Here is a 24,624-nt window from a genome sequence, read left to right on the forward strand (position 1 = left end):
CTAAGAGTACAAGTCGGCCCTGGGAACATCAAGTTGACCTAAAGGAGAGAATTCGACCCCTTGAGAAGGCTATATAAAGGATCAGTTTGACTTCATTAGGCACATACTGACTCCACAAGTTTGATCTACAAGAAAGACTCCATTATGTAGTTGGGAAAGGCAGAAAAAGGAGAACAAAGGTCTAGAAAAAGCTGGGAGGACAAAATTTCTTGTTTTTGGCCTCTATCTCTCTCACACTTGCAAAGTTCTAAGGTTTATGGGTTGCAGAAACAGGCCCAAGTTTCAGGTCTAAGTTGCAATAGGACGAAGCGCAGAATCTGGTAGCTAGAAGAAGGGAAAACCCTTATCTTGACCTCGTTGACCTTGGGAGAGTTGTCTTGCTCTAAGTAGGTCTCAAGAGGAGGTTGTATTATGGTTTCCAAGAAGCTACAAGGACGAAGTTGTTGGGTCGAAGTTGTAGGTCGAGTAGCAATGCTATAGCTTGCAGGTTGAAGTTGTAGGGTGTAGCAATTTGATATAGAATAAAGGAAGAACTTGAGAAAGGGTCGACTTGGTACTAGGAGAAGGACTTCATCTAGGCAGTGGGTCTTTGTATTTCATTTGAAGCAGATTCTAAGGAGAAAAGAGTTTTTGGGTTTTCTCCTTGGAGGAGTTTTACCCTGGTTGAGAGCCTATATTTGTGTCCTATTTTTGTTACTATTATTGTTCTTGATATTGTTTGATGAAAAAGCTAACTAAAAGAACACAAGAAAGCTAATAAGATTCACAAGCAAATATCAAGGTTATAGAAAATAAGATATAATAGTTGTCGCTTTACATTTTCTAACATGGTATCAGAGCTAAGGTGAACAAGGAAAGTTGTGAAATGGACACTAGAAAGAATTGTTGATCCAAAGATAGGAAGCTCTCAAAGCCTAAAAGAAGAAGACTACAAGGAAAATTGTCTCTTGAAGGGATCTAGTTAAAACTCGTTGGTAGAAGACCCTTCTAATATAGGGTTTCTACATTGAAGAAGATCAAGACTACATCAATCTCGCAAGGAGGGTGTTGATCTCAGGAAATCTATTTGCAAGGCATCAATCTTGGAAGTTGTTGGTGGAGGAATCCTAGGGAACATCTTTCAAAGACATCATCAAGAACTCTCCAAAGGTCTTGAAAGAATCAAGAAGGTTGGAGACATCATCAAGGAGAATCTTGGTCATCAAGTAAGTAACATATTATTACATCATACCTGAATCTTCAAGTCATATGGGTTCTTTCTGCAAAGAGAGCAACAAGCTCATTGGGGCATCAAACTATCTAGCATGGAAGAAAAGAATTGACTTGATACTCACAGAACAAGAAGTAATGGAATATGTTACTAGGGAAATTACTAAACCTGAAAAAGATAAGACACAAGAACTAGCAAAGTACAAGAAAGGGGAAGTAAGAGCTCAAAGGATCATAGTTGAATCAATTAAGGATTCTCTTGTTCCATTTGTTGCAAATTTGAAGACTTCCAAGGCCATGTATGACAAGCTAGTGAATTTATATTTGGTAAGTACAACATGTCAAAATATGTCGTTAAGGAACAAGTTGTATAGAATGAAGAAATCAAAGGATGAGGATGTGGCATCCTTTCTCATGAGAGTCTCTCAACTAAGAGACCATCTACAAGGACTTGGGGAACCAATCACTGATTCTGAAGTAACCATCTGTGTACTAAATGCATTGCCACCAAAATGGAGCAACTTTGCAACAAGCATCTACTCCAAAAAGGATTCAACTCCCTTCGATGAGTTGTGGGCGCAGTGCATATTGGAAGAATCAAGAATCAAGGTCAAGGATGATATTGGATCAGTGTTTTAAAAACCGTTTTCAAAAACCGGTTATCGGTCAAACCGGCCGGTTAGCAAGCTGGCCGGTCCGAACCGGCCAAAAAACCCGGTTTGGAAGGCAGTTTCTCCAATTTTTGGCCCTAATCGGTGAAAACGAGCCGGTTTAGGACGGAACCAGCCGGTTTGTATCAAACCGGCCGGTTTTAGGCATGCCCACCATAACTTGCAAAAAGCACATTTCTAACTGTGGTTTTGGGGTTTTGGGGGGGAACTAAGGGTGTTTTCCCTCCAAAAACACCCTCTCCAAGCTATAAGAGGCCCCTCTCACTCTCATTTGTCTCACACAACTGATTTGGAGTGTTTGTGAGTTTGTTTGTGAGCTTGGAGAGTGTTGAGTTTTTGCTGAAGTAGTCATCTTGGAGTTGGAGTTGGAGCTATTTTGGAGATAGTGTGTAGCTGTCAGTGGAGTTGCCATCTTCAAGAGGAGGCTAAGGAAGCTAGTTTGCATTTCCAGGTAAGGATTTGCACTTGAAAATTCCTTATTTGACTGTTGTTCATAAATTAATTTTTTTTATGTGTTATAAACTTCTCACTTCTATGATCTACCATCCAGGGAGTCATCATGCCTCCAAAAGCCAGAGATACTGCATGGGCTCATTGTGATATGATTGATGGCAAAATGATCTGCAAATATTGCCAAAAATCCATTCAAGGAGGGGGTATTAACAGGTTCAAGCAACACTTGGCTGGGATAGGAGGCCATGTAAAGCCATGTGGAGCACCAAATGAAATAATAGGGCATATTAGGGCAGAATACCTTCAGAAGTTTGAGACTCAAGTCACTGAACCAATAGAGAAGTTTGTGACTGCAAAGTTTGGGAGTCGAGACTCAACCAACTGAGTTTGATCATGATGACTGAGACTCATGAGAAGTTTCAACTTCAAGTGATAATGTTGATCACTATTATAGTATTTACTATTATCATATATGTAGAGTCTAGACTGAAGTCTTGTAGTAGGCCACTGGCCCCATAGTTTGTAAGCTTTGTTTTTGCACTCTAGAGGCCATATAGAGCCTCATTGCTTATGTATTTTGTCGATGATATGCATTGCACTCGGTGCCATTTTGATATATTCACCTTTACATGGTATATAAATGAACAATCTTTGCATATTTTGTCTCTATTGGCTTGGAATCATGGTTTTAAATCTTAAAAATAGTTTTTTTCATTACAAAATAATTATTTAATGTATTTTTCTAAAACCGGTTCATTTAGACCAAACCAGTCCCGGTTAGACTAGTTCCGGTCGGTAAACCGGTTCATTAGGTGGACCGGTCCGGTCACCGGTTCCGGTTTTAAAAACATTGTATTGGATCAGATTTGCAATCTCAAGCCTTTCTAGCCCGAGTCAAGAAGCTTAAGAAGGGAAAGTTTGGCAAGTCCAAGAATAAAGACATGTCTAAAGAGAAATGTTTTGGATGCAATGAATTTGGACACTTTAAGAGGGATTGTCCAAACAAGCAGAACAATAAGAGAAAGGAAAGGAGTGAAGCTCATGTAGCCGAAGCCGTGGGAGAACCTGAGAAGAAGGCAAAGAAGGAAGAAGTGAAGGATCTTTACTACTAAAGAAGGTTCATTGACTGTCAAGTTCTCTGAGAAGATTAATCTTTCTTTTAGGATAGCATGTTTTGCATAGCATCATAGAAAGAAGCATATGATAGTAGCATGTCTAGAATTTACATGATTAAGTTGTTGTGTAGAGATCATCAAGATAGATGAATAGATAGACCATTTTTGCATATTGATCATCCAAGCATTATCTAACATTATCTTAGAGGTAGTCACCTCGCTTAGGTGGATCATCGTGATCCTGGAGTAACCACCATTATGGAAGGTTCTTGGAAAAACCACTTGTGAAAATTTCATCGGTCACAGCAACTGGAAATTATTTTCCTAATTGTTAATTTATTTAACAATTTATTTTCAGTTTGCTACGGAAAATACCAAATAATTCACACTGTGATTTTCACAAATAAATACTGTGGAAGAAAAATAGCGTTGGAAACTGAGAAAATACTAGCACACAGACACAATAAAAATTACACAGTTATTTTTGGACAATTGTCCCCGGAAAAACCCAACTTGGGAAAATCGGTGTAGCAGATGAGGGTTTTATTGTTATGCAGCAGTGAAATTCTGAGTACAATCTATGGATGCCCAACTGGCAATCCAAATAGCAAGAAAATATGGCCAAAATTATTTAAGAGAATTTCCCTTCTTCCACAAGCAACCCCGACACAACTTCCCTTCAGAACACTTGTCCTCCTGGACCATTTGTATCAGCTTCTGCACAGTGCTTGCGCAGACCCTTGGACTTCTAAGCCTGGAACTACCTCTGATGAAGTCGTTTTTCCTGTCTCTACTAAGAAAACTAATTCTCCGGCCCTCTGGAAGACTTTCCTAGCCTCTAGAAGCTTAATCGATTTTTCCTCCAGCCAAATCGAATTGCTTTTTTGAAGCAACTTTGCAGTCCTCTACGCTGCCTCACTGGGAATAACTCGGCCTCCATGTTGTTGCCTCTCCAGATCTGGAAAACTTCCTTTGGATCATTGTCTTTGCTTCCTCACTGAAGTTCGAACTCTCCGACAACTAATTGTTGCTACTTTGGAAAATTGAATTCTCCAAGTGACTCTGGTGTATTCTCCATCACCACATCGATCCCTTCTTACATCTTCCTGTTGGGACTCCAAGGCCAAGATTAAATCTTAATCGATGGATCAAATCATTTATGGATCAATCCGTGTGAATTTCTAGAGAATTCTTACCTTGACTTAATTAATTCTAATTAATTAACCAGTTTTCCTAAGTTTAGACTTAGGAAACATTAAAAAAATTGGTTAATAATCTAATTAAGTCATCTCTAGGTAGAATTCCTAGAAATGATTTCTGGATTTTGGAGATCTCATGTATTCTCGCCTCTCCACCAAATTTCGTGGCTAGAACACATCCGATGCTACAGAAACTAACATCACTAATGTTAGAAAATGTAACTAGGTTTGGTCTTCATTTAATGTATTTGAGTCATCATGTAACGAACTTGTCAAAAGAATAAAGCAAAGAATTATTATTATTATTGTGACTTATTAAAGCATGGGTTTCATGCTTGGGTCACCATGTTTTAGGTTAAAGTCCCCATTGAGGACTTCTGGAATTTATTCTGAGTCAATAGAGTCATTGTACTTTTAAAGAGACCCTTTTTGGGCTTTTGAATCATGTAAAAAGGTTAAGTATTGAGTCAAATATGATTTATGTATCCTCCACACCAAGTCAACCTAGAAGAAGATCAAGTTGGCCTAAGGACACTTATTTGACCCACAAGAAGCCTATAAATACAAGCTAGTCGAAGTCATTTGCAGCATCACTCACTCACAAGAAGTTCGATATCTCTTGTAGTTGGGAAAAGTGCGAAATCTGTTGTCGGGAAGCCAAAGTGAATGCGAGTTTGGGGAAGTCTAAGGAGAAAGGAAAAACCAAAATTTTGGTGCCTCTCTCTCTCTATTTTGTGTCCTGGATTGGGAGATCGAAGTCTTCTAAGTTTCACTGTTGCCGGAAGTTGCTACCTAGTCAAAGTTGGAAGGGTATTGATGGCAAACCCTAAAGTTGGAAGGGTATTGATGGCACACCCTAGAAGATTTGTTGGCAAGTCCTAAAATTATTAAAAATCATGTCTTGACATTTACATGGCTGAAGTAGAGACATGGATAAAAGGACCAAGAATATTTTGGCATATATGTTTATCAAATATAAATATATATATTATATTTATATGATATAACATATATAATAAAACTTTATATTGGACTTAATCCCACACAAATACATATGGTCTCCACTCCTCACGACGTCCAATTTATCGTATATCGGACATTGAATTTAACCATGCATCCGGCGGTCCTACCACCTCGATGGTCCCCACAAACTCACGTCAGCACACATATATCGGAGTAATAAACTTTGGAAACAGTTCACAAATGAAAATATATCACAAGGCATATAATAAAACCCTATCGGAGAAATATCATATCGGTGTTTTTATTGTGTCACCACTCAAAACCTCTGATCTCCGATATGCGATAACCTCCGATTTGCTCTGACTTTTGATATGCAGACCTGACTTCATTTAATAACGATTTAATTATCAAATCGCATCCGCCTTTTATCGTAACTATTGAAATGGCACCTCCAATAAGACCTAATCTCTAATTATCGATATGGTTACAAACCCAATTGGATTTATCACAACGTTTTTAATATAATATCGCATCTGTTGCATCTGAACTTTCCTATATCGCAAGTTTTGCAAGTTGTCAAAGCTTCCGATACCCATCCACGTCCGCCACTGATGACACTTGATGAAGGATTTGATGACGTGGATAGTTGTTGATGGCACTCTTATTTCAAGAACAGTCACAAAGAAAAATATTTTTTGAAGTTTAACCGACCTATGCTCTGTCTTTCAAGTCTGCCTCCCTCCATAGGTCACATCCCCTCATTTATAAGACAGATCCATATAAATAAGAGTTTGGACTTTATTTCTCCCTAATCGAATTTCGGTCAAGCACATACAGAGCAATGAAGATAGTTCACAACTCATGAACTCTATAGCACAAAGGAGAGGGAGCTTAAAAACAGAAAAAGTTGTTCCAAAATTTGTTTGGGCTTAATAAAGAGATAACACTAAACTACATTACTGCAATCCCTGTGGAAGATTTGAAAGACAGTGCTTTGTTCAAACTCGAACCTGGTGCATTCATTCAGCAGCTCGGACCTACTACCTCCGAACCTAGTGCATACACTCTATGGCGCAGACCTTCTATACCTGGTGCATAAATTTTGTGGCTCAGACCTTCTATATCTGGTGCATAAATCCGACACCATAACATACAGGCAGTCACACCACAGATATTCGGACAAAGTGACAAAATAAGAGCTTGGACTAGTAAGACCAGTGACAAGTGTGTCAAACATTAATAACTCGGACCTATTACAGCGACTCTTAACTACAGAATTGTAGTGTCTCACAGTTTGTGCCTAGTGACATTCTTTGGAGCAAACCAAAAGCATCTCTTGGTGCCACCTATTGGTTAACAGCTTGGTGACAGAGTTGAAGTATTTCGAAGCAGATCCAAACACTTCTTTGAAGGCAAGCACCAAGATTATTCGGAAGCGTAATTTGGGTCTTGTTTGAAGTAGATCTATTGTGCAACAATACCGTGAAGGCATTTTGGAGGAACATTGTTAAACATTGGCTCTTGTGTGATTTTTTGGTAGCATCGGATGTGCTCTAGCCATGAAAATTGGTGGAGAGGCTAAGGCACATGAGTTCTAAAGAACCCAGAAATTGTTTGGTGAAATTCCACCCGGACTGTATTTTATTAAAATAATTAATATTTTTAATGGGGTTCCTAAGTATTTGAAACTCTTGTAGAGTTCTTGGGGCACAATATAAAAGATACCTTGAAGACTTCTTGGAGCTGACATTTTGAAGGCACCCTTGGGAGACATGATGCTTTGCTGAAGCCATCATGGAGTAACTTTGGAGACCTTTGTTTTGGGTAATATGAAGCGCAGTAGTGAAACCTTCTAAGAAGACAAAGCTGTCATTGATGAAGTGATTTGGAGGAGACATTGCTGAAGATAGACAAGGCTCGTTGAAGAAGATATTGGGAGCCGTGAACAATTATCAAACTTATCTTGACAAATGGTTGGAGCCCTAGACGTTGGAGCCTCATAGAGACAAGGTTGGTGCCTTGGAAGATAGGGTTGGAGCCCTAGAGGATAGGAGTCCTCAAAAGACCAGGTTGGACCCTATACCAGAGATAGGGTTGGAGCCCTAGAGGTTGGTGCCTCGTGAAATCCAAGTCAGTGCTTGGCAAAGTACAGGTTGGAGCCTGGTGGATTGAAGATTGATGTCTTCATCTAGGGTTGGAGTCCTAATTATTATTGTACTCGATTTATTGTAAAGAGTATTGGAGTCCTCGCCATTGATTAATAAAATTATTATTCTATCATTGTTCATTTTGTGTTCTAATTATAAGTGATCTTAATTGGTAAAAATAACAATTGAAAAGAAATATTGATTCACCCCCCTCCCTCTTAGTATTTCCAACAATTCGGATCTCCACAGTGAAGAAATTCGGACATGTCTCTCTGTAATTTCAGATAGACAGTGACAGTGAGAAGTTTGGATCTTTGGGTAAAGGTATCAATGCTACAGCAGAGAGATATAGTTCAAATGAGAGTATCTATATCAAAGCTAGATGATATATAGAAGCCACAATTCAGCGACATGAAGGAGATGCTATTAAGTGAAGTATTACAATGCTTTGGTGCTACTACAATAAGGACAGTTTCGAGATAATACAGTGATATGGTTCAGTGCCATCTCAAGTATGTCTACAATTCGTTGCTATGGCATTATGCTTAGAAAGGAGATGATCTAAATGTGTAAGAGGAACCGAAAGGAGGAAGGAGAAAACAGTCAGAGAACTAATGCCTTGGTCTTGGAGTGGCTAATAGGTCAAGGGTCTTGATCTTGGTATCCGTCAAATGGAATCTCTATAAGAAGAATTTATGCAGGTTTTCCTCTTTGTTGTCGCATAAAATGTCTAAGCACCACAACAACGGCTCAGATCGGGGGCTATCACCCTGATCCCCAATCTCTCTATTTAAGTTGTCTCCCTACAGCAGGCTAAGGGGGTAGACCCTATGGAAAAATGGAATGAAGAATAACTAGTTGGGAACCAACTAGTTCAGGAGACACAGTGAAGTGACCAAGTACTTGATTAAGATTTAGCAAGACTTATAGGATTTGATTAGATTTTAAACGATTGATACCGATGCCTTATGGAGTCAACGATCTTGCTAGGGAAATTAAGACCAAGTAATCGATTAGAAACTACTGCTTAGATGAATGACTATCTTATATGAAATGCAGATCCTAAATCTAATATGAGATGCAAGAATCGTGGTTAATTTTAGTTAAATGCCAGTCTAAATTTGAATCCTTCGATCCTTTCTGTGTTGAGCCTGATTTCGTAGCAATTGGCAGAGAGAAGATAAGGTGAAACACACTATGGTGTGATTAACGATACCTCTCCTGAAAATCTAACATACCCGGTGCCTCTGGTGCTGCAGAGAGTTGTGGCTCTGACGACTGCAAGGTCATCGTCTTAAGTACTATTAAAAGCAGGCTTCTCAAGCAAAGATGGATGGATCTCTATCGACCAAGCTTATGCTTGAAAGTAAAATTTATTTATGCAAAGCAAACTTATATACAAATGCACTAGATGATGAGATGAAGCTAGACCCGAGGATTGGAAACACTTGTGTCGCAAAACCCCTTAATCACCAACATAAAATGTTTGCTTTACTGGATGAAGACTTAAAAAAATAAACCCCTAAAAATATTACAATTAAACCACGAGCCTATTTCAAATCTTTTTGATACAATTATAGCTCAAAGAGAACAAAAACTTCTTTGCAATTTAATATCAATGTCAACAAATGTTCAAAAATACTCCACTTAGGAAACAACGATATTCAATTTATTACAATTCCAAAACAGAGTACTTTAACAATTACTTGAAAATATTTTGCAAAATATCTAACGTGTAACGAACATCAAATAATTCAAGTAATGACGATCAATTTCAATAGATGCAAAATATTCTAGCAATTAAATTTCTAGAGATCCAAATACTTTAAAAAAACATGAAATTTAAATGCTAATCAATTCACAATCCTAGAATTAAAATGATTTATGCTTAGTGACCCAAATCTAGGAAAATTTACCACTTTCCTATAGTCAATCTTTAGATACAAAAAATTTAAGTGTGTTTGACTATGGAGAAGTTAAAATGCTTAATACCACAAAAGTTTTCTTGAGATTCTAAACTTAACACACAAAAAGAACACTAAGAAGGAACTATAGATTAATAATTTAATTAGTCCTTAGGAAAAATTCTTTGATGTGCTAAGTTTTATGAAGCAAGACTAATGTGGTAAATGATCAATTAAGATTTTTTTAATGTGACCAAAACAAATCAAAAGGAGTTTAAAAAAAATGGGCCAAAGGCCACATTAAAATCTTTAAATGCGAAAAATTACTTTTGATTTGAATTTTTTAGAAGGTCTCAAAGTCACATGAAAAAATAAAAATGGAAGTGAGGCCCTTTTTTATTTTTAGTTTTACTTTTTAGGGTTTTGGAATTTTTTATGATTTTTTAGTTTTAGAATTTTTTATATTTTTTGGATCAAAATTAAAATCATAAACTAAAAATAAAATAAAAAATAAAAAAATTGGAACGAAATCAAATCAAAAGATCAAAAATAAAAACCAAAACAGAATTGAATTTTTTAAAATTTTAATGAATCTAACTAAAGTTTTATTTAAATGAAATCAAAAATTTAAAAAGAAAGAACTAAACCTACAAACCTAATCATAAAAAAAGAAATATAAACAAATGAAACTTAAAAAATAAAAAAGTCGAATGTGCTTGTAGGTGAGTTCGACGGCAGCAGCAGCAAATGAGGAGACGGAGCAGCGAGGAAAGGGATCTGCAAGCCGACGGGAGGGCAGGGAGTTTATTTGCAAGTCCAGCAGACGGGAAGAACAGCAACTCGACAGCAAATCAAGCTCGAGCAAGGAGGGAGGAAGAAAGGAATGGCAGCGGGCTTCTTTTTTCTTGCAGGGTTTATTGCAGGTTTGGGCGGTGTATGGAATCCGATGGAAGAGGGACGACAGCAAGGGGAGGAAGAACAGTTCAACGACAATGGGAGTTGCAGATCGATAGGAAGAGAGAGTTCGCAGAAATGAGAGCCGATGGCAGGAAAGAAAAAACGCAGAGCAAGGTTGAAGGGGTCGCGATTTTAAGGACGAAGGGTAAAGAGAAGGACTCAGGTCGATGAAGGAGCTGCCAGAGACAAGGCAGAAAAAAGAAAATGCGGGTTAGCTTGGATGCGTGAGGGTTTTTGCAGGTTGAAGGAGCAACATATGGCACTAAAAAGAATTGAAATCTCCCAGGAGAGAGGAATAAACCCAAGGCAGCAAAACGATTTCGAAAATTCTTGTTGGAAAACCGCAAGCAACAAACAAATTTGAAAATTTTCTGTTGGAAAACTCCAGGCAGTGGAGAAATTGTAGCCCAAAACTCAAGATAAACCCAGAAAAACGAATTTCATAGCAATGTATTTTTATGCTTTAGATTTATCAAATGAAACCCTTGTTAAATCGTTTCCAGATTTACAAAATTTCAAACCCTTGGACTGCAAAAATAATGCCCCTGCAAAAATTGGTTTTGAAGCCAGATCTTACCCTCCAAGGCCTAGATCTAGCTTCAAATCAAACTTCACCTTCAGATCTGCAACCTATACTTGAAAACAAAAAACACCCAGAACCCATATATACAAAAAAAATTAAAATAAAACTCAAGAAACCCAAGTCAGAAAACCAAAAAATTTACAGATCTATGCAAAAGAATGGAAAATCTATCAGATCTGAGGAGTGTGAGTCCAACTCCGCCCCCAAATCTGATAATTTAAGGCTCTCAAAAGCCATATTTTTCAACTTCACAAATAAAAAATTAATTTTTTAAATTTTAAAAAAGGTGCTTAGCTCAAAACCCTTCATGCATCACCAATAAAAATCTTATGATAAGCCTGGAATCAAATTAAGTTGGGCTCTTCAGAAAACACGAATCGGGAGTTGGCTGGTCCAACTGAAAACTTCCCCTAACGCTTGAGGATCTAAAAATCAAGACTTTCCTGCAAAATTCAATTCAGCCATCAAAACGAGCGAGAAAATAATAATAAAATTTAGATAAATAGAGATACCTACTATTACATTCAAAATTTAAATTATCATTTAAACCAATGTTCCACCAAGACTCCGGTGCGGGGAGACACGGGTGCGGAGAGATGCACAGGGGGGACGTGTGGGAGTACCCTCAAATTTTAGGGAAATTTCGGGGGTGCAGGGAGTCGTCGAGGTATATATATATATATATATATATATATATATATATATATAGATGCTTTCATTATTGAACAATGAACAATGAATATCAACTTGAATTATATATATATATATATATATATATATATAATTCAAGTTGATATTCATTGTTCATTGTTCAATAATGAAAGCATAAAAATATTAAATAGACAATTGAAATTTGAGTCATTGATCCATCCTCATCATTCATTTTGATACATACATCATTCATATGACATACTCAAGTGACAAGTCTCATTATTGAATTAATTATTATTCATACATACCATGAGATTCGAAAAACAAAAATAAAAATCAATAATAAAATATTCAAATACATTGATCGATAACTTATTCAAATCAGCGCTGCGTGGAAATGGAAATGACTTTGGGTTGAAATGAAATGAGCTTTTAACTTTAAGTTTTGCCTTTCATGACTTTTAGGTTTAGGCTTTTAAGTTTTAGTTATTTAGTTTTAATTTTAATTTTTTTTAAACTTTTAAGTTTTAGTTATTTAGTTTTAATTTTAGTTAAAAAAAAAAATTTAATGGTTTTGATTTTTGAATTTTTTATTTTGAATTTTTTTATTTTTAAGTCTTATTAGACAAATTTAAAGGGGGACGCCCAGGCGCACCCTTTTTGGGGAGTCTAGACTCCCACACTGAAGGGGGACGCCCAGAAGCACCCTTTTTGGGGAGTCTTGGGGAGTCTAGACTCCCACACTGGGGAAACGCACCCCCTTGCGTCTCCCCAAGACTCCCCAAAAAGGGTGCATGGGGAAACGCACCCTCAAGAGACTCCCCGTCCCGGGTGCGTGGGGTGCGAGGGCTGCGCGCACCCAACCCTGGGGGACGCGTCCCTGTGGAACACTGATTTAAACCCCAGCGACTGAGCAAAATACCTGTACTCAAATCACACTTTCAAAAGCCATCATTAATGGCTAAAAAAAAAATTACACATGAAGACAACACATCTTATAATATTTCCATGAAGAGTAACACTGGTGAAAATTAACCCCAAAGTCTGTCTTTATTATTCAAAAACAATTACACGAGAGTTTTTCGCTTAGCACACGACTCAAAGATCAAATGGATCCACTGACAAATGACTTCCTATTTAAAGATAAATCCTCCAACGGCTAGTTCGAGTGATTCTTGTCAAAACAATCTCGACCGTTGATGAGGATTAAAATTTCTTTAATCTCATCCGTCGAAATATTTAAATAATTGGGGAAATTCGAACTTTTCAATTAAATGCATTTTAATTAATTCAAAAATTAAATTTTTGAATTAATTTCCTCAAAATTTTGACTTTGACTTAACCCTAGGGATCAAAGGCTTAATATTTATAAAAGTAATTAATTTACTTTAGTCCCTGGACCTCTTAAAATTTAAATTTTAAGAACCGACAAATTTTGCCTTTGGAGAATTTAAATTTACTTAAGACCTAGAATTAATTAAATTCCTGGCTTAGGATTTTAATTAATTTTTGGCCAGAAAATTTAATTAATTAACCTATGAGGGGATAAATTATTTTTTCAACTCTCAAGACACTTTACATCATGATTTTCATATTTTTTGCATCTCAGAGGGGGAAAACCCATTTGTAATAGACCCTCACAGACTACCCATTTATGCGACACAAATATAATCCAGTAGACCAAGCAATTTGTAATAAAATAACCTAACCAAATAGTTCGGATTATTCCCAAATCACTTTTACATAGACTTGATCTAAAACACTAGGACTCGCCTAAGATCCCAGTGACAAAATCCATTATGGCTTTAGGGTAAGACTGAAGGAAAACTCTGTCAATCATCCGAGAATGGATCGGTGAGATAGAAAACCTCCCAGAATGGAGATCGTCACCAGAAAAGTAGGTTTACCTAGGCAGTTACATACACGACACAAATCTGATGAGATTATTTACATTATACACATGCAGAAAAGGTTTACATAACATCTTGGAAGTGAAACTGATGATGATAGTTGTACGACATGAGCACATCGATCAGGCGCTATCCCTTTTGCGGAAAAAGGGGGTGTACTGCTATAGGTCGTTGACACATAGTGGTCAACACTCTCAAAGAGCGAAAGGTTTTGGCCTTGGCTCATAGCCTACATTCTGTGTTTATTGCCTATTTATGTTCATGCATTGGTTACTGTTTGATGAAAAAGAACACTAATAATCTAACAAGAAGAAGATTCTAATATAAGAAAAAAAAACATTCACAAGCAATCACAAATGGAAGAGAAATCATCTAATGCTAATGCCCTAGATTTCTCAATAGACACTTCGCTAGGCTTAGTGTTAGTTTGAAGCAGCTTCAAAGTCTTTATACTTTGTTTAGCATAATTCGATGACTTATCAAGAGAAATAGTTATCCTTAGGAACATTCATTCATTCATTGCATGGCCCAATCATGATACAACGCCATTTACAAACTTTATTTCCACAACTTCGCATAAATTGATACAGTAAATAAGCACTAGAATAGTGAAATTCCCAGCGTCATGTTGCAACAAAATCACACAAAAAAAATAGCATTTAAAAGGTACTTACATGCAAGAAGAATATATCCAATCATCAAATTTTCCAACAAGAGAAGCTCCAAGACAAAAGATTTAACCAAACATCAAAATTCATCCATTCATCCAAAAAATCTCCTCCAAAAATAGTGAAATTCTCACAAGAGCTAATGATGAATCCAAGTGATGATGCTAAAATAAAATCACATCACTTGTATTTATACATGTCCAAATGAATTTGATTTGCCTAATTAGGCCTAATTGAGCCCTTAAAATAAAATAATGTACAAGATAACAAACTTTTGGTGACAAGCCCACCAAACTAGCTCATAATCAAAAGAATAAGTATGTCAAGAGATCGAATGATCAACAACACATGTCGTTGGGCCTTAGATGAGGCCTAATGAAGTCCATAGGTGTCATAGTGTGAAATAGGACTCCCAAAAGCAGTGACCAAGGGGTTGACCCCTTGCTCTCCAAATAATGAACCTGTGGTGCTCCCAAATGGGTGTGGGGGCACACAAGTGTTCTAAACAAATCGAATATGCCTGTAGACCATCTGTAAGGGCTCGGATGATCGTATAATTGATGCCACATCATCATACAGCTCTTGGGTCATCTGCCAAGTGCATGGTATAATTGTAGGGCCAGCTGGGCATAGTGAACCAGGTGCATCTTCCTCGTACAATAGGTGAATCTTGAGCAATCTTTGAATGTGTCCGGGGATCTATGGAATGTTGTCTACTGTTGTGGAGGCCCATGGCTCTCTACACACACCCTACATGTGCCAATGTCTCCCTCTAGAGGGTTAGGATCCCGTATAGGGAGATCAAACCCAAGATGGAGACCATCTGCAATCCTGCATAAGATCCAATGCGTCCCCTTGCCTTCCAGTATACCAAGTCATTAAAGAAATCAAGTTAAAGAGTTTACAAACCATGGACAACAAGTGGGCACTTCATAATGGCATGCCCTTCCATAATGGGCTTTGGCATGTGCTAATGTCTCCAAGCTCCAAAGGGGTTAACCAAGCACCTTATTAGGTGGTTTCTACTTTTAAGGGGATAGTATGTCCTTGGTACATCCTTCAAATGGTGGTGGCATGTGATAAAGTAATGAACGAAGTAGGGGATAAAGGGGCAATCTTAGGTCACATGTCAAGGTACAAGGGTAGCTAATAAAGGGAAGCCCACACTTGGGTAAATAATGTATAGGAGGGAGAAATCGTGGTACATGAGTTACCCCAGCCTTGATTTTTCCACCCTTCTTCATATGCCTTTTTCCTTTTATGATTTTTCTTTGGTTAACTACTCAGGGCTCAAGGAGTGAGAGCATGATGTGTAAAGTATAGCAGTGGATACCCCCTTTAAGGTGGGGTGGTTCATTGCCCACCAGAGGTTGGGACAATCATGGGTTCCTGAATGATAGAAGAGGCTCATCTAAGACCTATAGAAACCAGGGTGATGGCCATGGAAATGGGGTAGAGCTCATGTGTTGGCTTTTTCCCACGTGCTAAATGTGTTTGTCCCAACCATCTTTTGCATTTTGTGATACATTTTCCTGTTGAATGTGGTCAATTATGTTTTTTCTTTTCTTTTTAGCTACATAATGTTGATTTTGGGTAGCATCAGATGTGCTCTAGCCTTGAAATTTGGTGGAGAGGCTAAGGCACATGAGATCTCCAAGACCCAGAAATTGTTTGGAAAAATTCTACCCAGATGAAGAGATATTAAAATAATTAATATTTTTTATGGGTTCCCAAGTCTAAACTTAGGAAAATAAAAATATTAATGTGTATTAATATAAAATGGGTGAAAAAGTTCTAAGTGACGAGGATCAAGCCAGATCTAATCTTAGACGTTGATTAAGAACTTATTCTCGGCTATTGAATCGTCAACAGGAAAAGTATAAGAGGAGGCTTGAGGGTCAGTTGGAGACACACTAAGAGAGATCAAGAATTCGATTTTTTGGGTTTGAGTTTGCTGAGGAAATCGAGTTAGAGATCAGTTGCAGTAAGGGGTAGTTCAGCAAGGGATTTCAATCCAAGGCTGAAGAATACATATCAGAGAGGCAACAAAGTGTCAAAAGAGGCAGCGCAAAGCCTAGGAGGGTTGACGCAGAGGCTAAGGAGGCTAGCGCAGAGGATGCAGAGGGTCGTAGAGGCTAACGCAGAAGCCGTAGAGGCTGACACAGAAGTCAAAGAGGGCTTCAAAGGCAGCACTGGGAGTATCTATGGAGCAGACTAGGAGTTGATCAGCTGACGCAGCGCTGAGGAAGGGTGACACAATTCTAGAGGAGTGCTTGGAGCATCTTTCGCTGTCCAGCACAAGGAACAACTGGAGTCACTGTAGGATTGTTCATCTAGTTGCTGATTCGCCGGAATATCTGTCTCTGGAGAGAGGTACTATTGCCAAGGATATTTTCTGAAGAGTGAGCCATTTCTGGCACCCTAGTTGTATTCATAAATCTACTTAATAATACAAACCCTCTATATGCTGCACCGGTTTTCCCGCATTGGGTTTTTCTCGGGATGATTGTCCAAAAATAACAGTGTCCCTTGTGCTGTCTCAGTTTATTTCAGTTGATGATCTGTATACTTGTGAAGGCTGCAATTGTGTTTACTTCGATGTTTATATTATTAAATAACTTGTTAATGTAAAGAACAAGTAGGAGACAGTAAACCAGATTGGTAGGGGTTTCTGATGTGTTAGATTCAGGAATTTTCACATGGTATCAAAGGGATTGCAGATAATAGGAGACTAAAGGCACCAGCCGGGAAATCTGAGAGTTTGCAATAGAGAAGTAGTTGTCCCGACTCCCGAGAGACAGCGTTGTTCCAGAGCTAAAGACGCAGAAGGAAGGGTGACCCAATGCAAAGAGGTGACGCAGAGGCTCACACAGTGCCTACGTCAACATTTTTTGCCAGGAGAGGAAGACACAGTAGCTGGGAGGAGCCCACATAGTAGTTGCACTAGCTGTCCAGGCCAACACAAAGGCAGAGGGGGGGCAGATCAGGCCTACGTAATGCCCGGTCATCTTTCTCAACCAAGAAAGATTGACACAGTGGCCAGAAGGAGCTGATCCAACTCTCAATGTGATTGCGCAGAGCCAGAAGGGCTCCGATTTTTCAATTGTCGGGGCTAAGGGAGTTGTGCCGACCTTGAGGAGCTGGTGAGATGTTGATTCTGTCAGTGTAGAACAGTGTCTAAGGAGACGGAAGCAAGGTAGAGAGAAGCACTACCTTGACAAATTTCTCGCCAAGAAATCCAGATCCAAGTTGCAATAGCAAAGGGGGATTGGAGAGGAGTGATTCGACAGTTGGCAAGAGGATTTCCAAGAGGGAAATCAGGACTCAGAGGGAGTCTAGCAGAGAAGAGCAGAGATGGCAGTGAACGGATTGAGGGATCAAGACAGATTGGACAGGGCTTCCAATTTTGTCATCTAGAAGGCCAGGGTCCTGGCAATCCTGGATAAACATCGCATCAAGGAATATGCCTTGAAAACAGTTGTTGTCCTAGTTGACCGAACTTCAAATGAGAAGTATGAGGAGGCCCAGGCAAAGGCGAAATGCATGATCCTAGACAGGTTCAAAGATCATGTCATACCACATATTGTTGAGAAGAACACAGTAAGAGAAATGTGGGAGACCTTGACCACCTTGTACCAGGGCTCTTCCATGCAGCGGAAGATGTTATTGGAAAATCAGCTAAGGTCATATCAAATGCAGAAAGGAGAGGAGATAGATTCGTTCATTCTCAGGTTGCAAGGAATTCGTGACTAGCTTACTTCCGTGGGGTCTACACCGGATCCAAATTTTATGGTCAGGATTGCTCTGAATGCAGTCTCCAAGGACTAGGAGACATTTGTCCAAGGCATTTTGGGCAGAGCGACTCTCCCCAGTTGGGAGGAGATGTGGGGAGCTCTTCAACAGGAAGAGATCAAGAGGTTGACTAAGGCGGGAAGTAGTGGTAAGGGAGTTCGAATCAAGAAAGAGGAGGAGGATGCAACTCTAGCATCTGCGAGACAGCAAGGAGTTCAGAAGAGGAACAAGAAAGCTATCTCCAAGGTCAAGTGCTTCAACTGTAGGAAGTTGGTACATTATGCCTCTCAATGCCCCAGGAAGAAAGGCAAGGGAGAAGCTTCCGACTCAAAGGTTGCTCCAGCAAAGGCGGAGAAGCATGTCGAGACTGATGACGATTATGCCATGAGTGCTCATGCGCCTCTAGAGAAGAGGTGGGGAGACATAGAGCTGTAGTCAAGAGGACTACAGAAACTAAGGCAGGATCCTTGAGGTGCCCAAACTCTTGGATCACATACAACTACGGGAGCCCTTAACGACAGTAGCACAATGACATGTGTCGGGTGGAGCAAGGTGTGATGGAGCGGCAAGGTAGTGCTAGAGTGCAGAAGTCTACAGCCGCGCAGTAGAAGCACAGACGAGGTTGCAGCAGCGCAGTGGCAGCAGAGGGAGCACAGGATAGCAGCAGAGGTAATTTCAGCATCACGAGGCTTCCAGACTGACCAAGATGTCAGTGTTTGGGTGAATTCAGTTACTTACTTCTCGGTAACTGAGTTGCAGTGCAACAGTTAGCAGTACCAGTGCTATGGGCAACATGATGCACCATGTTGAGAGGGAGTTGCAATATAGATGTACTAGTGGTAGTGGCAGTGTCATGGGCAGCAGTACAAGAAGCAGCAGCGCAGTGGATGTGGGGCAGCAGGCCAAGCATCAGCACAGAAGACCGATGCAAAGGATCGGTGTGATGCTTCTATGGTGAAGCATTGCTAGAGCTCATTCCTCGCCAAGAGGAAGTGTTGATTTTGGGTAGCATCGAATGTGCTCTAGCCTTGAAATTTGGTGGAGAGGCTAAGGCACATGAGATCTCCAAGACCCAGAAATCGTTTGGATAAATTCCACCTAGATGAAGAGATATTAAAATAATTGATATTTTTAATGGGTTCCTAAGTCTAAACTTTGGAAAATAAAAATATTAATGTGTATTAATATAAAATGGGTGAGAAAGTTCTAAGTGACGAGGATCAAGCCAGATCTAATCTTAACTGTTAATTAGGGACTTAATCTCAGTCGTTGAATCGTCAACAGGAAAAGTATAAGAGGAGGCTTGAGGGTCAGTTGGAGACACACCAAGAGAGATCAAGAATTCGATTTTCTAAAGCTAGATTTGTTGAGGAAATTAAGATAGAGATCAGTTGCAATGAGGGGCATTTTAGCAAGGGATTTTGATCCAAGGCTGAAGAATACATATAAGAGACGCAGCAAAGTGTCGGAAGAGGCAGCGCAGAGCCTAGGAGGGCTGACGCAAAGGCTAAGGAGGCCAGCGCAGAGGACACAGAGGGTCGTAGAGGCTGATGCAAAAGCCGTAGAGGCTGACGAAGAAGTCAAAGAGGGCTTCAGAGCCAACGCTGGGAGTGTCTGTGGGGCAGGCTGGGAGTTGATCAGCTGACACAGAGCCAAGGAAGGGTGACATAGTACCTGAAGGTTGACACAGTTCTAGAGGAGTGCTTGGAGCAGCTTTCGTTGTCCAGCACAAGGAACAGTAGGAGTCATTGTAGTTACTGATTTGCCGAAATATCTATCTCCGGAGAGAGGTACTACTGTGAAGGATATTCTTTGAAGGGTGAGCCATTACTGGCACCCTAGTTGTATTCAGAAATCTGCTTAATAATACAAACCCTCTATATGTTGCACCAGTTTTTCCGCATTGGGTTTTTCCGGAGACGATTGTTGAAAAATAACAGTGTCCATTGTGGTGTCTCAGTTTATTTCAGTTGTTGATCTGTATATTTGTGAAGTTTGCAATTGTGTTTACTTCGATGTTTATATTATTAAATAACTTGTTAATGTAAAGAACAAGTAGGAGATAGTAAACCAGATATTGCAGTAGGGGTTTCTGATGTGTTAAATTCAGGAAATTTGACACATCAACCTCTGGGCATCGTTCCAGGCCTGACCCAAGATGTGGGCAAAGAGAAGGGGAAGGCTAACCCTTTGTGGACCCAGTGCAGGAATGTGGACCCAGGTGGGAGGAATGATGAATGGGGTTATAATGAATGGAAGGGGAGTGATATATGTGGATGAGGGAGCAAGACCAATGTTGCACGAAGCGGGGACGTTTTTTGGAAGCGGGGATGCGAAAGCGTCATTTTCCAAAAATCTAGGAAGCGAAGCGTCTGCGGAAGCGTCTATATATATATATATATATATATTTGCATTTATATTCAAAACAAACATCCCAAATACCAAATTAGTTGTAGAAGACATGAAAACATGCATATTTTTGCATAAATCAAGATAGATATAACATCCATTGTACATTAATGATTAATTATTCGAGCATCAACCATTTAGATGCAACAACCATCTAGAATCTAGATTCTTCTCCTCTTGTCTAGCCTTTGCCTCTACCTCGATTGTCTAGGGATATTATTCAACATTGCCCAATTTTGATCAAACTACCTAATTCAAGACTTAAAATATGGTAGAAAAAGCTTAAGATGCTTGATCAATGATTTGACTTGATTGAAAGGTAATTTTTTGCTAAAGGCGTGCCGCGTGACAAAGGAGTTCAACAATTAACACCACCAACACTAGGGTACATATAGGGCTTGGTGCTCTTGATTAAATGCTAATCGCATACCTTCATACTTGATATAATCTAATGAAATGCCACAATCCCATTGATCCTGAATTCCTGAAAACTGTTAAGTCTGCTGAATTTTGAATAGGATATGAAATTCTATTTTCTCCATATGAAGTCCAATGAGGCTAGAACCACTCTCAAACATCCTAAGTCATTTCATGGTAATGTTAAAAATTTAAGTAAAAGGATGAAAATGAAAAATAAAAGAGAATGTCACTTTTACTTTAAGAATTTAACATTACCATAAGGGAGCATCTGCTATATTTATATTTTTTTTGCCTTCATTCCTCACCCTAACCCAAGGTGGACCCACCCCCAACAAGCAAACTCACCAAAAATTAAAAAAAAAATTGAAAAAAAAAACAATTTTCTAAACAGCACGAAGCTTTTCCGGAAGCGTACGGAAGCGCCACGCTTCTGACGCCCGAAGCATCGTACGAAGCGCGCTTCGGAGCCCTGGAAGCGGCGCTTCCATACCACGCTTCCGAATTTCCAGGAAGCAGCAAAAATTTCGGAAGCGGCACTTCCGGCGAAGCTTCCTAGGCGCTTCCGCACGGGACGCACTTCGGGGCTTGTAACCGGGGGGGGGCGCTTTGTGCAACATTGAGCAAGACCACGCAGCCAAAACCAGGGTTTCCCATGTAGTACCATCCCTAAAACCCAGAGGCCAATAAAAGAGATCCCATGGGACTAAGGTCCAAGGGTAACATCCAAAAGAGGTCTAGGAGATAAGAGCACAGACCTAGCCTACTCTTTCTGCCAAATCCCCCCATTAATTCATGCGCAAAAGTCTCAAATACTCAATTACCAAATGACAAAACATACCTTCAGGTTTGGGAGGCCCACCTTCAAACATACGATCATGACAGATGGGTGAGGGACCACATGGCTGGCTCAGGTGGCGGAGAAGTGGCACAACAAGCTAGTTGGTGGCTGCAAGGGGCTACTAGCTAAGGACCATCTTGGAGAAAAATTTTCTCCTAGGGATATCACTCACAAAATGGTGGGTAACAAGCCCCTTTCACAAGATAAATGATAATACTTTCTTTTCTTTTATCAAGCCCTTGTAGGAGCCTGAATCAGGATTAAAGTTACTTCTTCGACCTTTATTTGATATATTAATGCCAAGATTTTGGACCATATTTATTACAAAATTTCCTTCCAAGCCAAAACCAAGACATGGATATTTTTATCACTTACCGTTTTGGTTTGTTGTCTACTTCATATTACATCTCATCTTTTCATCACTGCTATTATATAAAATATATATGGATACTGTGCACCGGAAGAAGTTCTTCAACAAGTTTCAGTGGTGTCCGTTTGTTAAGTCTCCTTCAAGTATGCTTCCGTCAATAGTAAATACAACCTTATTTATATCAGAGTTTGTTAATGATATGTGACCATTTATTTTTCAACAACTCATACAAAAAGAGAGAGAGAAATTTTTTAGATACAATCTTTATACTCTGTTTTTTATCAAGTACAAGAACGAAATTGTTTCCTAGAATGGAGGAAACTGTTTCCTTAAATGGAGGAACTTCAAGCTTCCATTTTTGTTCCATCACTTTAATGCTTTGGGCTTCCATTTTTGTTCCATCACTTAAATGCTTTGGGCTGGAATTAGATGTTTATTATAAGGCCTAAAAAAATAGTAATAACAATGTTCATTTAAGATGCTTGTTGAAATGTGCAAGCACATGTAACCCAACAAACTTGGAAATGCAGAAGTCAAAATGTAACCAACTATACCTTTTATCTACCTTACATCTGTTAATAAAAAACATATGAATTAAAGTTATAAACTAGTCAAATTTAAACACAGCCAGTAGTCTTTATCATAAAAATTGCTTCTTATATCTTGATATATATACATCAATGGATAGAAATTTTCTCAAAACATATAATAGCACTAGCCATGGTTTTACACTTTATTTTGAACATATACATTCAAGAATCAAAAACATGAAATTACCTCCATCCTTTACAGCAGTCACTGTAAGGCCTGCACTAGTGCTTCCTAATCCAGTGGTCATAACAGAACGATGACTTAGCTTTGCAGCAAACTTCAAAAACTGTGACTTGCCTGTACCTGCAACAATTACCAAAAAAATCCTTACTTTCAACAATTTGAATGGATGTAGCACATAGAGACAAGCAATATACAACAAAAACAGAAGGTAGATAACATAGGACAATAAAATTATATTAATGTCCAACAAATGACCACAAAAGCAGGTCAATAGGACTGATGAGTACAATGACATGAAAACAAAGCAGGAGTACCAAAATGTCTCCTATATAAAGAACAAGAAGGAAAGCAAGAAATGAGGTCTATATGCTAAAACCTGGATAACCCTCGACTCCATATGCAGGTGGCTGCACTGAGAGGGGGATGTACAGAGGTAAGGGGTCCATGGATAAGGTCATGGGCCACTAGATCTCTCTCATACCATCTGATGTCAAATGCAGGAAACTCAAAATAGAATGGTGCCTTGAGGGAGAGTCAAAGGAATATTTGAACCCACTACTGTGCTGCTGCTTCGAAGATGTAATCTATTCTTGATGTCTAAGTGATCTTGTGTACCTATTGGTAACGGATCTGGCCTGGCAATGTCTCTAAGTCTCTGTGAGGGGAATGGTCCCTCAAGCCCCAAACAATCTGGGGGCAAAGGCAATGTTGTTATCAGTCTATCTCTTGGTGACCCTAGCTGACAAGAGCACTGCAAAGAAGGAAGTAATTCATTGAACAATATTAGGTCTAAGAGGAGGCTAGAGAATGCCGGCATGAAGTCCAAGGGCCTCTTGCATGTAAAGAGTAACACACGTCTCGTCTGCGTATCAGAAGATATTGGATAGAGTCTTGATCCCTCTGAACAAGCAATAAAATCTCCCACAAATCTCATAATAAATAGGGCAGCAGAAGATGAAATGCTCCTCGATCTCAATCTCTTCGAGATGGCACAATCAAAAGATCCTATTAGATCGATAAATCTAGTGGTCAATCTCAATCCGCAATCTATGAGAGCCAACTCTGAATTGTCCCAAGAGGATCCAAAAGGTATGCATCCAATGGCAAAACATGAAATGGAGCTAAATATGAAAATTCTATCACTACAACAACTGATTTATTTTACCTACTTATTTTCCAATAAGTTATTTATGAAAATTCTTCAGTAAACATTAAAATAAATTTTGTTGCAGATATCACACCATAATATAGAAACAAACACATGCACAAGAATCAACACATCGACACATATATTTTGGACAACAGTCCCCGGAAAACCCCAATGTGGGAAAACCAGTGTAGCAAGGGTGGATTTTATTATTCAGCAATTCTTCAGTACAACTGAGTGCCAAACTGGCTTACCCAACAGAGAGAAAATTCTACAGCATTTCTCCCAATCTCAGCGTCAGGCTAGTTGACCTGCTGCGTAGCTCGTCAGCACTGGGCCTCTCTGCGTCACCCAGGCAGGCCCTCCAGTGACTGCGCAGTCTGCTGCTTCTGCGTCTGCGTCTCCAACCTCTACACTGGCCTTCTAGTGTTGTTCCCGACTCTC

General features: G+C 39.2%; 1 protein-coding gene across 1 annotated transcript in view; it reads right to left on the reverse strand.

The window, feature by feature from the left end:
• The window catches only part of MCM9 (minichromosome maintenance 9), a 429,077-nt gene that overhangs the window by 199,737 nt on the left and 204,716 nt on the right, over nucleotides 1-24,624 (reverse strand). The window contains exon 15 of the mRNA XM_089412073.1: nucleotides 23,037-23,153. Within this exon, the coding sequence (XP_089268199.1) occupies nucleotides 23,037-23,153 (117 nt within the window). The remainder of the gene's footprint in view (nucleotides 1-23,036; nucleotides 23,154-24,624) is intronic.

This window comes from Pinus tabuliformis, chromosome 6 (genome assembly GCF_031772625.1).
Source record: "Pinus tabuliformis cultivar Carrire ecotype Pingquan chromosome 6, CPIR1, whole genome shotgun sequence".
Taxonomy (NCBI): Eukaryota; Viridiplantae; Streptophyta; class Pinopsida; order Pinales; family Pinaceae; genus Pinus; species Pinus tabuliformis.